The 16,457-nt window shown below is 32.0% G+C and overlaps 1 protein-coding gene across 2 annotated transcripts in view; it reads left to right on the top strand.

Annotated features, from left to right (window-relative positions):
• Nucleotides 1–15,401, top strand: part of LOC110031387 (E3 SUMO-protein ligase MMS21) — a 23,593-nt gene extending 8,192 nt beyond the window's left edge. For both annotated transcript variants that reach the window (XM_020734570.1, XM_020734564.1), the window contains 3 exons: nucleotides 10,420–10,559; nucleotides 14,661–14,743; nucleotides 15,166–15,401. In XM_020734570.1, the coding sequence (XP_020590229.1) occupies nucleotides 10,420–10,559; nucleotides 14,661–14,743; nucleotides 15,166–15,308 (366 nt within the window). In that variant the 3' untranslated portion in view covers nucleotides 15,309–15,401. The remainder of the gene's footprint in view (nucleotides 1–10,419; nucleotides 10,560–14,660; nucleotides 14,744–15,165) is intronic.
• The last annotated feature ends 1,056 nt before the right edge of the window (nucleotides 15,402–16,457 follow it).

The following is a 16,457-nucleotide window of genomic DNA, read 5'->3' as shown; positions in this document are numbered from 1 at the left end:
ATATAATGATGAGTAATATTTTTAGAAAAATTAATTGACTACAAGGCTACAAAGAATTATAATCAATTAAAAGTATTAATTAAGAAAATAGAATAAAAACTATTAAATTGAATTCAAATGTAATATAAAAAACAACGTGATTAGGGTTGTCAAAACGATTCTTTGTTCGTGAACAACTCGTGTTTGACTCGCTAAACAAACTAGTCAAACACGAACAAACTTTTTGAACTCAAAATATAAATGAGCTGAACACGAGCTCAGACTTGGCTCGCTCGTGTTCGGCTTGTTGACACCCCTAAATGGAGCATGCATCTATAGTCTCATGGCTCATTTTTGTCCTTAGATAAGACATGCTTGAAATAAAAAAAAAAACATTAATGTGGCTTTAGTTAGTCAATAGTTCATACAATGTCAGATTTGAAGCAGAAACCTTGTAAAACGTGTTATATAACCATTCATTTTCTGCTAAATGAGCGATGCATGAATTGATAGTGGAATGATTTTGGAGACTCGTGAGTGTTTGGAAGAAGTGAAACGGAAATAAAGTGTCAGTGGTAGCACTGAAGAATGTAAGAATTATTTATGTGCATGATGTTCTTTGTAGTGCTGCCAAAGAAAGAGTGTGTTGTCTTATTTTTTCTTCCATGTCCAACCATTCTCGAGGCTTTTGATTGGATTTAGCATTGTGACTTTATATTCTGTAATCACCTTTTTTTTTTGAGAAATTGGATACAAAATTTGACAACTTAAAATCTACCTCAATTTTCGAATCCCTCTCTCTCGTCATTCTAAGCTTTAATTTCCTTCCTCACCATTTCAAATTTAAGTTTGCCTCATTTTTCGTGCTTTTTCTTTTCCGGTAGCCGTCGAAGGCGCCAATTGTGTGTCAGATGTGTCGAACATTGTTTGCGAGCTTCCAAAAGGGTTCTAGCAGAATATCATCGTAGGAGAAGTGTGATTGGAGGTGATAGAAAGTAAATTTGGCATCTTTGTAGAAGGACTGGTCGCCGAGAAATCCATTTAGGTAAGTTTTAGCAAATCAATGATCTTTTAAGCTAAATTACTTAATGAACTAATATATTATGAATTCCTAATAGATTTAAGATTTTATATTGGTTACGTGAGACGACGAGTTCGAGTCAAGCGTACAGAAGATCATTATAGGTCCACTCTGTTAAATTTCAGGTAAATTACTCCTAAGCTAAGAAAATTAATTCAATCAATAGAAATTGTTTAAATCTTAAAAAATTAAATATTATGTTTTATAAGCTTTTAAACACAACTTAGAAGTCACCGCAACCTCCAGCTAGATATGCTAGATTAAGAGTATAGCATGAAAACTGAGGTGTGTAATTACATTTCTAAATTTCAGCAATATTTTTTTTTATTTCAAATTGTATGTCGGACTTCATGTATGCCCTAGTTTAATCAGATCCTTCATATTGATAGGACATGTATGTATGATAAACATAATAAGAAAAGATGTACATGTATGGAATATATGCAGGAGATGAATGATATTTAGATTGATGTTATATGTAAGATAGACATGTAAGAAAGATATGCAAGATATAAGTAAGAATATGCATGAGATATATATAAGTAAGAGATATGCATAAGATAAATATATGAATGATATAAAAGATGTTTGATGAATATTTGTACAACATAATAAATATACATGTAAGTAGATGCACAAAAATGTTTCAGAATAGTATATGTATTAATAATGAGTAACTTATATATGAATGCTTGTATGTGCATATTCAAGGGAGGATTTCACCCTCTAATGGTACAGACCGGGGAAGCCAGTGTACCCGAGCGCGTATGGTTTTTCTACCACCCTAGACAATTGTGATGGTTCACTAACTGTTGTGTCGACGAGATAATATCGGTCAGGGGCGAGTAGATCAGAGCTTACATACCCTGACAATTATGATGTTTACATTGCTAGCCGCTGTGCCAACATAATAATATCGACTAAAGACAGGTAAGGTCATTTTCACCCTAGACAATTACAATGTGTATATCGCTAATCGTTGTGCCGACGGGACAATATCAACCAAGAGTGTTTTAGATTGTTGACGGTATTTCTCACAGAGACATATATATATAAAGTAAAAGTAAAGTTAAAGTAAATACTTATAGAATATTGAGTATGTTCCCATAGAAAAGATCATTGATGCATGCATTAGCATATATTACATTACTTATAAATATATACCAGGTTGCTTATAAAATTATGAAAGACCAGCATATTATAAGTTTTTTTATTGACTAGCATACATATTGTATTATTTTCATTGGATTAGTGTAGTTTAAAAGTGTTATCACTCTTGGATTATCTTTAAATAACTCATTATGTTGATTTCTATTATTTTTAGTTTTAAATATTTGAACAAGATAAATATAAGAGGAACAAATGTATACAGAAGACTAGAACAACAACAAGAAAGGTATAATTTTTACTTGTTAATTTTAATTGTTTCTTTTTTTAGTGGCTCTTTTATGTAGTATTTAAATATTAAATTGTCAATAATATAATTAGATTAATAGAGAATTGATTTTTACCGTCCGACCGTCCGTTCTCGTGTTGGCTAACTCCAAGCCCCGGGCCGGGTCTTGTCAAATTCCCCGTATATTCCACATAGTTGTGAGCATCATGCATGTCAAGGTGATTGCTGGTTCAAGTTTCAGCTGCGATGAGGCACATTTTCATGAGTTTTTTCTCGTACTAGCTCATAGCTCATTAGAATTTGCAAATTCTTTGTTGCTAACCTAACTACTATTTAGACCTAATCATGCATTCCCACCCACCAAATGAGGTGCAAATCCAAAAAAAAAAAAAAAGAAAAAAAGAATGCCCTTTAAAAGGCTCATCTATTTGATTGAAATGACATTGCTAAATCTTTTTTAAGATGTCCTTGATGTGTTCTGGTGGCTTTACATGTAAGTTGTGAGGTATTCTCCTGATCAATTTAACTTCAGTTTTTTGGCGGGTAATATTTATAATCTATCAGTAATTGAAAGATGGGATTTCTAAATATTAGCCCCTTGTATTTGCCAATGGTTTCCAGTGAAATTGTTTAACTCGTCTTCATTAATTTTATTTTAAAGGGAAGGAATACAACTATTTTTCTGTCTCGCTACCATTTTGCTTTCTTCTTACGTACCTGATGCAATTTTGTTCATGCTGGATTTTCTTTTTGGTGTCTCAATAATAACTTTAGCTAGATGCACACTTAAATGGATTTTCTTATGTTTGTTACATGCATAAAACGGTTTAATGAGTTCTTGAAGCTCCCATCAATTAAGTGCCTGATGAGAATTTGATGCATGGTACTTTATAATCACATTTCAAGGGTTTGTTTCCTTCAGTGGATGGATGTATGACATCTAAATCATTATAGAGACAATCTGACAACTATTTTAGGCTCACCATCCTTTTTATGTGCAAGCATGTTTTAATTGATTGTGTGCTTTAATTTGAATTTTCAAAATGATGTTTCTTCGTTGCAGATTTGGTGTTCTAGTTAGTGAAATTAAATCCTATTTGATTATTTATTGTGATTTCATCATACTTGGAAGTCTGTTTTACCCAAAACTATTTTGTTTTAATGTTTTTCTATCATTTTATCCTTTATGCTGTAACATTGCTTATCTATTTGGTCTTAAGATCTATGCTGATAAACCAGGAAAATTTTCTAAACAGGAAACTTACACCTAGGCCCCCTATTTTACTCTGTAATTTGGTCTTTAATTTTCTCAATACCAGACAATTTAGTTCTTTCATTTTGTCTCACCTTTACATACTGATTTTTTTTTTTTAATAATTCATATTGGTCAAGTGATCTACATATGGATATTCATGAGTTCTCTTGGTCCTTTAAAGGAATTCTGTATAGAAATTCCCTATAATAAATACCTCATCTTCATTCACTCATACATATAGATTTATGATTTTTCATGCAAGTCTAAATGCATGAATGAGCGGTGATATGGAGGTTTGTATCAAATTTATTATAAGGAATTCCTGACATGTTTTTTAGCTTGGAAGAGGATAGAGGTAGAGTTGATGTTGCTGAACAAATGAGGCTAGTTGAAGCAATGCTGGATATTGGGGTGCAGATGGATTCAATGATAATGTTTTTGTTTTAATCATCATTTATTTGTCTTATACTAGACATTTGGGGTTGGCTTTAGCAATTCTCAGTTTTTAGTCATTCCCATTGGGTGTTGAATAAAATATTGATGTTATTCTTCACAAATAATTTTATACAACTTATATCTATGTTATCTTAAACATGTAACTTTTATTTCTTAATAAAACTTTTATAAAGAAATAAAACTTTTATTTCTTTATTCATCAAGGCACCTCTCTATTTTAACCCCCAAACTTGAACTGTATAAATTACATACCATTTATTTCCCTTATATTCTATGCAATAGATCTAAGTTTCTTAAACCTATCCATCTATGACATCATCAATTTATCTTCGACTAATATTGGTTAATAATTTTTAGTATCACACCCATTAGAATTACATATCATATACATTAGTTGTTTCACTAGTTCTAAGCTTATATCTTCTAAACAAGGTCTTACGTATTTTAATAAAAGTTTCACAAATTATTAGTTCGTCATTTAAGAAAAAGTGTAGATCAAGGCACTTCAATTTAATTCTTTTTTAAGTATTTTTATAATTAATACAAGAGAAATGAATTTAAGATTCATCACTGATGTTGCACATGTCATTATTGAAATCTTTAACCGCTTGATAATTATTTGTTATGCTAGTAAATGCTCTATCATACATGTTTTTAATAATTTCAACATGCTTTTTATGAAACATTTTTTATTACCCATCGAATCAATTCTCATGACACTTGATCCGCTATTTTCTTCAACAACAACAATAACAACAACAGGCCTTTATTGCATAAGTGGAATCGGCTACATGCATCCTTTTTCTCCATCGAGTCTTATTGACTATCATATTTTCGTTTAATTCTAATTGAATAAGATCATTTTTATACAATAAGCCCAAATCTTTTTAGTTCTACCCCAACTTTTTTAACATTAGTTGATCTAAAATATCTACTTTCATAACCGACTCATCAGATGGTCAACGTTTAATGTGACCAAACCATCTAAGACAACTCTCTCTAATCTTGCCTGCCACTGGAGCTACACCAACTCTATCACGAATATATTCATTTTGCATTTTGTCTCTAAGTATTAAGCCACTCGTCCACCTAAGCATTCTCATCTCAGCAACATGTTTTATGCTTCTCTTTTAAACACCAACATTTTGTGCTATATAGCATTGCATGGCTCATCACCATCTTATAAAATTTTTTGTTTAAGTCTAAGTGATAGTTTTCTTTCCCACAGTAGACCCAATGCATTCGTTCACTTCAACCAACCAACTTGAATTTTACTAATACATCCTCATCTTTATCACCATCACTTTGAACAATAGACTCGAGATATCTAATACGTTCACACCTTTTAATGATTCAATCATCCATAGTTACAACTCTACCACTAGAGCTACTACTACTAAACTTACATTTAATGTATTCAGTTTTAGATCTACTTAAACAAAAACCTTTAGATTTCAATGTAGACCTCCATAATTCAAGTCTTTCCCGAACTCTTTCTCTATTCTTCTCCACAAGAAGGATATCATCAACAAAGAGCATACACCAATGCACATCCTCGTGTAACTTTGCAGTAAAAGCATCCATAACTAAAGCAAAAAGATATGGGCTTAAAACCGATCGCTGATGTAATCCATAACTAAAATAGGAAAATACTTGGTCAATCCTCATGTTCGAACACAAGTAACAACTCTAGTATACATATTTTTAATGACATAAATATAAGTCATATCAACATTTTTTTTCTCTAGAACTCTCCAAAGTACTTCTCTTGGAATCTTATCATAAGTTTTTTCTAAATCAATAAAAATCATATGTTGATCCTCCTTACTCTCTATGTACTTCATCAAACCTCTCAATAAAACATTTTGAAATTATTCATTTTTTTCAAAACGTACAAAAATTTATTCTAAAATTGATCTTCATGGCATAAAACCAAATTAATACTCTAAAACTAAGTTAACTTTTCAGAGTATATGCTCTTTTACCTCTTCTTTACTTCATGATATGGCCCATAAGTTTAATTTCTATGTTATTGTTGAAATCTAGCATCTCCCTTTTAATTTATAAATTTTGGTACTGAAATATTTCTTCACAATCAATTGAAAACTTCTTGGTCTTAAAAAATTAATTAAAAAAAATTATTAGTCAAACTATTGCAAATCTCTCATAACTCTTTAAATCTCAATAGATATCTCCTTTTACTTGAATGATTATCTTTATACATCTTCTTTATAGCCAACTTCTATTACGCTTTTTCGGAGCTATCTATATTATACATTTTTTATTTGTTCATTATGCTCCTTAAAAAAACTCTTATCTAAAAATCTCATTTAATCAATTTCAAAATAGCATTTTCATATTTCCTTTATAACTTTTCTTTTAAGTTTCTATTATTTTTACTTTTAATGATCTAAATTAATTTAAATCTCTAAATCTCTTTATCGTACCTTAGCTATTTTATATATCTTTTCTCATTTGTTAATTCTAGATCTATAAATAAATTATCAAAAGTTATATCCTTTACTTTGTAGGTTTTCTTTCTTATATGTATTATATGCATCAGTTGAATTTAATTTGTCATTGTTTAAATCAACATGTTGTACCTTCTCACTTCGTCGCCAAATTTACAATTGCACAATTTATTTCTTAATTTTTGAAAAGCTTTGATGATAATATTCTTAATAGAACTCATTTTTTTAGCCCTCATAAAGTTTTACTCATCCAAGAAATCTAATTTGTCCTTTTTACCGACAAAGCTTAAATGATTAACAAATTCTTATCTTTCAAAGTTTATCACCGTATCCTAGGCCATTCATTTATTTTGAATTTTTTTTATTTATACCCCCACACTATACATCCATAATAAATAGTTTATGTTTTGCGGTTAAACTCTTTTTTGGAATCTCCTAATAAGCTTTACAAAAAGTTACAACATTTCCTTCCCAGTAAAAATGATCTATTTGTGATCTGATAATTCTATTTTTTAAACTAAAAAGTATTATATGTGCTTATTATTATATGATCATGGATTACCATGAAATTAAATATAGTTTCTCGTTAAATTTTATTTTCAATTCCTTAACCAACATGAATTTTCTTATTGCCTTTATTTAGAACCTGTGTGACGTTTAATTTACTCCCGTTAAATATTCTGTTTTTCTTGGATATACATTGTAGTAGTTTATTTATTTCTTACAAAATCAATTTTTTGAATTATCATTTAATTCAATTTGGAAAGCATAAACGCTAATCATTTTTATAATATTTTCTTTACTAATCATTTTATAATAATCGCTATATCATTAATCATATTTACTTTAGCAATTTTATAATTCAACTATTTATTGCATGATTTTGAAAATCGGACCAAACTAGTTGGTTTGACAGTGAACCGGTATAGGTCCGGTTTTGGTTCATTCAAAAATTGTTTGATGCATGGAACCTTCTAGAATTTTGACAAACCGGTGGTTCAACCGACGAACCGGTACCGGTCTGAAGTTGTTCAAGTTTTGTAAAAAAATTTTGAGCTTTTGATTAATATTAATCAATGATCTAAATCTATGGTTTAATTTGTTGTATGCAAGTTTAGTAAGCTTAAATTACAATATTTTTAATTTTAATTTTACTTTCTTTAAGTTCTCATGCAAGATTAAAAAAAAAATCAAATCAACATGCATATTGAGACCAATATGCTCGCCAGTTAAGTGGGCTGAAAGCTCATCCTTTTTGTCTAATTTAAAGTTTACAATCCAGGATATAGGACTACTTGAGTTATGTCATAGGAATGAAGCGATGGGTTGGGCTATAAAAGTTTTGTTGGGTCAGTCTATGAAAATTGGGTTGGGTCATGCTATGAAAATCGGGTTGAGCTGTAAGAATTGTGTTGCAATAATTGTTAAAACATATTATAAACTTATTTATATTTCTATATATATATATAATTAATTAATTAATTAAGAAATTTAATATATAGATTATATAATTATTACACTATTTTAACTTTATTTAAATGTTTTGAATGTTTGTTATACCCTGGTTGAACATTTGAATATTGAACCTTTTATCCTTTGTATACCCTGGTTGAACATTTGAATATTGAACCTTTGAAAGTTCGACGCTCGGTTTGATTTTCAAAACTTTTATTTATTGATTATTACCTTAACCTTCTTTCTATTGTTAGTAGTTCAACATAGCGTAACTAATGAATTTTGCCAAACGCCCTTGTGTTTTCTCTCTTTTCATTTAGTTCCTTACTGACAAACCTTGCATAGACTCACATTGTTCTCTATTTTTCTTGAGTTTCCTTTTAAATTTCTAAATTTGTTTATAACAGATCTAATTTTAGTTTTAGTCCTAATCAATCTTCATTTACTTTTAACCACAGTCCGCTTAAATTTTTTGACATTTTTCTTTTAGATGCTGTACTGGCCAATCATAGCATTTTTTTTATCACGTTCATCATAATTGGGTTAATCTGTGTTGCATGGATCCTTTATTAGGGATATCTTAGCAAACCAAAAGTTCATAACTAGGTTAGGTCTCGTCAAGCCACTTTTAAGGAACTCTCTTGACAGTAGTAAAAACTCAATTTTTGATTAGTTTGTTAGTTCTGGCACATGTTTTAGGTTCAACAGTTATATACATTTCTAATTCGTGCTTAAACTTATAAAACTGGAAGCTTAAGGGCCCGTTTGGGGCAGCTTATCAGTAGCGACGGCGTTTCGCCTCAGTTTGAAAAATGCGTTGGGCAGATTATCTGAAAATGCAATTACTTGTTTTAAGTTAAACGCAGGCCGCAGGGTTCGTCCCGCAGCCTGCGTTTCACAAAAAAATTTGACGCGGTTAACCCGCTACCCTTTCGATTGCCGCCATTTACTTGCGATTGAAGATCTCCGCTCACACGTCTGCACGTCGTATCGCCTGAATTACTAGGGTGGCCGACGCGGTGTCAGTGTTGACGGAGGCCGAGGAAGAGGTGGCAGCGTCAGTGGCCGAAGAGGTGGTGGTGGCGGCGGTCAAGGGGAGCAGCGATGGTGGGATCCCCATTGGAGAGCCGAGCGACTTTGCGAAATGGTTTTGTCAGTGTTTACCTCTCTTTTTGCTTCGATTTGCAGTTCTTCGTTCATCATCTTGGGTCTTCACCCGAAGATTGCACCTCTTTTTTAAGGTTTTATTCTTTGACATTTCATTTCGATGCGTAATTGATTTTAATGGATTGAAAGCGAGTTATTGTTCTGATTACATAGGAGGATTTTTTGTGCAAAAATTGATTCTTTAACGGATCAATGTGCTTATCAAAGCTTATCAGAAGCTGCTTGAACTCAAATGATTTTAATGCACTGTTTGGCTACCAGTACTGTTTAACTCTAGTAGGATTCAGTAAATCCAGGGAATCCAGATTCAACAAATCTTGAGAAGTTTAAAACTGAAAAACTGGCTTGAAAATTATAATGTCTTGCTAAATCCTGTATGTTCGTTCAACTATTAGTTTCAGGATGAAAATTCATGAGAACGAGAAATTGTTAAATTCATTTAATCTATTTAATGATGGGTTTGTATAAATCTTAAATTTAATCGATTAGGAACTATATTGATATTTATTAAGAAAATAGGATCTTAAATTCCCGAAACATATGTTTGATAGGACTGAGAAAAAATATCCAGGTCAGGAGCAGAATTGTCATTTATCTGGAAACAACTGCAAATCAACTATTTTTCGAACACACAAATCGAACAATCAACTAGTTTATCAGGATAACTAGCTGTTCAACAGCTTATCTGGATAAGCTGAAAAAGCTGCAGTTGCCCCAAAAAGACCCTAAGTGATGGTGTTTTCTATGATAGGATTCTTTCTTGCTGAGTTTCAGAATATTGTGGCCCACTTTCCAAAGTTTTAGATTTTTGGGAATTTGAGTGTTTTGGGGTAGAGAATTTGATTTATTTCAAATAGTACTGTTGTCATACTCACAAGTACGAGAGATGAGGAAAATTTTAATAATATGAATATTCTCAATTAAAAAATTATATCACATTATAATAAACTTTTTATTTTGATAAATTCCTATGATAAGAAAGCGCAAACCTTGATCATTATAGAAAAGCAAAGTGAAATTTAGCCTATTGAAGTACGTGTGTGGAATGTCTAGTCGTGTACTCTGTTTATTTATTTATTTTACCTTATTGTTAGTTGGGTACCATATGATTATATATTGAAATGAATTTTGTTTTGTTTTTTTTTTTTTTCATGTACAGAATGTTCACCATGAGGGTCAACCAATGCCCGGTGAAGAGCAGGAAGATATTGTCATGACCAGTACTCAGAATGTGTTGTTAAATATGACTTGTCCGTTAACTGGAAAACCAATTGTTGAACTTCAAAATCCTGTCCGATGGTAACATTGCTCCCATCTCATTCTGTTTCATTCTTCTTATTGTTCCGCTTTGCCTCCTACAAGCTATAGTTGATATTTTCTTAGGGGTTATATTGTTGCCTTGCATTACTCCTCTGCCGGATTCCGTAATTACCTTCCGCCTAACATCACCTGCTACATTTTTTATATTGATTTCTTTTTTTCTTAAAACCGAACTAAAAAAATATAAACTACCGCATTTATTTTACATTATGAACCAAAACATCTTCATAGTATTCTAAATACAATATAGGAAGATTTACATACATACCACTCAATTTCAATTTATTTATATATTTAAAACACCTAAACTTCAATCTTTACCTGCATGTTATCTTATGCATGAAAATATGTATTTTATTTTTTGAAAGTTAATGACGCAGGCGCTTGGGCGCTTGATTGGGGGCGTTGGAAGCTCCCAATTCAATGCCCCCAATTGGGCGTCTGGCGCTTCATTTCCGCGGAATGGAGGTCTGCAGACCCGCAACAACGGGAGAAGTCCCGTGACTCGTGAAGACCTGCAATTCTTCATGGGTGCTGTAGACAAGGCGGGGATCACGATTCTCTCATGATATCCTGCTATCTCTCGCGAACCGAGGGGAGGGCGACGCTTGTAGGAGTTTCGGAAAGGACTTTTTTGGATTCTTCTCGCCTTTTTTGTGTATAAGTTTCTTTTTAGCCTATAAATTGATGTCTTAAGTATGTAGGGAGTCAGTTCTGATTGTGTTTAGTTTCAGGTCTCTTGTGTGGAGTCGCTTTCCCTTTTATGGGTTGTATTCGAGGAGGTAATGGTGCTCCGGCTGTATCCCCTCCACGGTGGTGATTGTATATTCCCTTTTTATTCTTCCCAACCTATCTCTTTCACTCATCTTAACCGCTTACCACTTCAAGTTTCTCTTAACCATCACACCATCACTGTCGACTACTCACAACCATTCTCAGTTGCTGTCCCTTTAGTTCATTACCTTCCCCTCGCTGCTACCAACTCCCTGTTGCTATCACCACCCCCGCTAGCCATCCTGACCCACCTCACCAATGTCCATCACACATTGGAATACATTTAGAAGTATTGTTAGTGTGTTTTTTATTTGTGTTGCTATTTTCTGTTCGAGTTATGTTGTAACTCTATTTTAATATTAATGAAAGCTTATTCTTTGTGTTTCCACTATTTCCCTTACTAGTTTCGATATATAAGCTAACATGGTGATATTTTATATGTGATTGATATGAAAATTTTGGGTGTGTTATAAATGTAAAAAGTAAAGCCTAAGTTTTAGATAGGTGAATAGATAAAAATTGGGCAGTTTGTATTTAAGTACCCCTATAATATATTACTTTTATAATGAATTTCTATTACGACCTGACCCGGGGCTTGTAATTAACCAAGAAGAGAACGAATGATCAGTTGGTGAAAATAAATTCTTTGTTATTATATTTCTTTTACTAACAATTTAATGTTTAAATATTCATGAAACAATTACTAAAGAAAAAAAAAATAATCAACAAGTAGAAATTAGTACATTTTCAGTTGTTATTCTTGGCCCCTATACACATTAGCTCATCTTCTGTTCATATTATTCAAAAGTTAAAAACTTTTAAAAATATTATAACAAAACAATGAGTTTTCTAAAGATAACTCGAAAGTAATTATATTTCTAAATTTTAGTAACTCAACAGAAAGAAATCAATATCCATGTTAATCTTTCATATCTCTATAAGAAATTTTGGAATATGCTAATCTTTGATTTTTCTATAACAAATTTTTTAATATACTAATGCATTTATCAATGATCTTTAGTCAATGATAAAACTCAGATTCTCTATATGCATTTACCTTAACTTTACTTTTACTTTATACTCATTACATTCATATATGTCTCTTTAAGGATCATCGTTAGCAAAACCTAACACACTTCTGATCGATATTATTTCATTGACACAGTGAGCGATCTAAACATCACAATTATCTAAGGTAGAAATGTCCTCAGTCACCTCTGGCTGATATTCTTTTATTGTTATAACGGTTAGTGATCTAAATATCCCAATTATCTGGGGTGGAAAAACTATAGATGCAAATACACCGACGCCCCCTGATTGTGCTATTAGGGGGTAAACTGCTCTTAATATGCACATACAATCATATAAGCATTCATGCATTCATATATAAGTTATTTTATTTTTCATAACATATATTATTTTGAGATTGCTTCATTCATCTACTAACATGCTTACTCTGCCTTGCAACTAATCATCATTACATCTCTCATATTATTCATATCTATTCTCTCATGCATATCTATTATATCATTTATATCTTTCATATCATTTATATCTCTTATAGCATGCATATCTTTCATATTACGAACATCTTTTCCTTTCGTATTTATCATGCATATCTTTTTAATTTAATAATATGAATGATCTAACTAAACTAGAGCATTCATGGAGTCAAACATAAATTTTGAAATAAAGAAAATGCTGGAATTTAGAAATATAATTACTTACCTCAGTTGTCACATTAGATTCACAATCTTCAGTAACTAGCTGAATATCCCGATAACTTTTATGTTGATCTTAATAACATATAGAACACAATTCAAACTTGAAGATTCAAGCAATTTTTGTTAATTGAATTATTCTTCTTAAGTTAACATAAGATAATTCACTTGAATTTACAGAGCTGCCTTACGACTAGCTCTACACGTTTGTTTCGAGCTTGCCGCATCGGGTAAATAGCTGAAATTCGTAAATATCTTAGGACTTCATAATATCTTGACTCAAAGTGATTTAACCAAAACATATTTTTCTTATTTTAAATGAGCTTCTCGACAAGCAACCTTTCTCCGAAACTGTTTATTCTTTCTCCCTGCTTTTTTATTTTGGCTTATTTCTCCCTTTACCTTGTTGATTTCGTGCTAGAAGCCCTTAAGGAAATCCACAAACTAATTTCTTCGCTTCTGACACAATATGGACTTCGCTATGATGACCGAAACGAAAAGGATATACAATTCGTGGCAAGCGTTAAAATGGATGTAGGAGGAAGGAATTAAATGTCTCAAGTAACATGAAAGAGGGTTTCATACCATTAGATTTAGGTGGCTACTTGCGGCTGTGGCTGCTTTGCGATCACACATGTGTTATAGTGTCGTGATTGAAGCCTTCTCGCGGGAGCCCTCTGTCGAGCACAACTGAGAACAAGGAGGTGTTTCGTGCGCTGAAATCGAGAAATGGAAGAGTAAATTGAAGGCTTTGGAGAGGATCCCTCTCATTCGACACATCCTAGAGGTAAATATCGCGTGGGTAGATCGGTGGTGATGGTGAAGCTGGATTAGGGAGGGGTTTAAGTTTAACTAACATTTAATTATATTAATTAACTCAATATCTTATAAATTTTATATCTCCAATTCTATTTATATTTTACATATAGTGCTATATATTGAATTGATAGTTTTAACCTGTTGAATTTTATAAAATTACTTTGATCAAATTCTGAGGGGTGCAAAAATTGAAGTACATTTTAAGCCGTTAAAAAAAATTATCTGATTTCAAATTATCATAAAATTTTTTTTTAGCAAATCAAAGAACCCCATTATTCAAATTAGTTGTGTTTGAAAATTGGCCTATTTGTTTGATTTCCAAATACATCTCAGAAGTTATTGTAGCGTGCCACTGCAAACCACAACTGGCACACCCACCTTCGATTGCCGGCTGTCGACTGCCTACCACCTTTTGATTGTTGTTGCTATTGGATTTTATATTGATTTTTTTTTTCAAACCAAACACAAAATGTAATTTTTTGCATTTATTTTATCAAAGTAATTATAACACATTTCAAATATTCTACATATAAACTATATTGCATTTCTTTTTTTTAATCAAATCAAACTAGCTTTCAAAATAAATCAACACGAAATAAGAAAAAGGGCAGATGTCGATGTCGTCGTCGATGTCATTATGAAAGCAGGATGTAATATCACGAAGTAAGAAATGGATATCAATTTTAAGTTTGGCCTGACTTACATTTTATTATCATATTATCGCTTCTCCTTTGACCTTTTCCTTTCATGTTGGCATGTTTTTCAGTGTGGACTGCAAGCACATATATGAGAAGGATCCAATAATGCATTATATTAGAACTAAACCGCAAGCTCTATGTCCTGTTGCAGGTGAATCAATTATTTTGCATATGTTAAATCTCTCTCTCTCTCTCTCTCTCTGGAGAAAATATTACATTAGGAGAGTCTAATGGTGGGGCACCATGTGTCAAGTGAGTCCCATCGTAATACACTGACATTGGTCAATACTTAAAGCGTTGGGGCCCACTTGAGATGTGGTGCCCGCCATTTGAATTTGGATGCATCCAAAGTCCGCCGTATCTAATATTTTTTTTTTCTATATGCGTGTGTGTGTCCGGAGTCCAAATGTAAGCTGTGCTAGGACAATGGTTGCGATCCAACTGAAGGAGCGGAGGAGGAAAAAAAAAATGACCTCTCGTAAATCGCAACTGTTGTTTGGACATAGCTTATGTCCCGACTCCGAAAGGAATATTTTTTTTTGTGTTTTGGGCCGATTTCTTGTGTTTTTACAGGGTGTCCAAAGTCCTTGCGAGAAGGAAGAGTGATCTGTGATCCCTTACTTCGCATTGAAATAGATGAAATTCGTGCAGCTTCAAGATCAAATGCAGTTACTAATGTTGAGGATTACACTGAAATTAATGATGATTTAGATTGAAATGCGAGCCATTAATGATCGTAATCTAAGCTGTCCGAATTGTTGTTTGAATGCTGTGAAATTATTGTTCAACTATGATTAATTTTCTTTTAAATGTTGTGAAATTATTTGTTTTGATATATAGATGTACTGAAAAAAATTGAATTAAAATGCAGGAATGATATAACTTTTATGTTGTAAATAATTTATTTTGCTGCAAAAATATAATTGTTCATAATGAGTGCCGCATTCCTTGTCAAGTTCGTAGGCAGGGTCACCGTAAGTCCCCTCTGGCAAGGGTTCAATCCCTACTGTGATGCGTGAGGGGTCGAATTATAGGCACATGGCGCAAGCTCTCATCATGAGGCCAGATTGTGCATGAGAAATTGATATTTAGGCCTCTCTAAATATGGATTTCCTTTCAAAAAAAAATAAAATTTATTGTTCATAATAATAATAGGGGAATTTACACATAGCACCCAATTCTTATGCATTCACACATCTCACACACATCTTACACGTAAAATCTGATTTTTACAACCACATCCACCTTTTCTCATACAAGTAAAGGTGTTTCAAAAGTAAAAAATTAAAGTTTCTTAGATATATAAATGCATAAAAACTTGGTGTGTATGCAAATTTTTGGAATTATTATTATTATATTACACATATATTTATATGATATGAGATTATATTATATTTAACGTAGGCATGCATATTGATTTTAATTTTATAATTAGTAATTTTTTTAAGCTGTATTTGTAAGATCTCAATTGGATTATATAATAATAATAATAATAATAACAATAATATATAATCCCATATGCTAAACATTGATTAGAGGTTTGATGTCATAAGATATGTAAATGTGTGCAGGAGTATGGCCTTGATTTTGCTAAAAAGTTACAACGGAAATTGAGAGGCTAAGAAAATTTAACTCTATATGACTCAAAAATGTCAAAATTGAAAGTAATATCCTCAAAATATCTTTGATTGTTTACGTCAAATTGGTTTGAGTTGCTTATTATTCAAATCTTAGTTCAAAGTTTCATTTGAACATTATTAAAACTTGGTCATATCCAAGGAGCTTTTCCTTGGATCTATGTCTACTAAGTTATGTTAAAGCTTGTTGGTGGTTTATATATTTATCGTCCAAAGTGCGAGCGTGCT

Source organism: Phalaenopsis equestris, unplaced genomic scaffold (assembly GCF_001263595.1).
Source record: "Phalaenopsis equestris unplaced genomic scaffold, ASM126359v1 Scaffold000002, whole genome shotgun sequence".
NCBI classification, from domain to species: Eukaryota; Viridiplantae; Streptophyta; class Magnoliopsida; order Asparagales; family Orchidaceae; genus Phalaenopsis; species Phalaenopsis equestris.
This window is presented reverse-complemented; position numbering and strand designations above follow the sequence as displayed.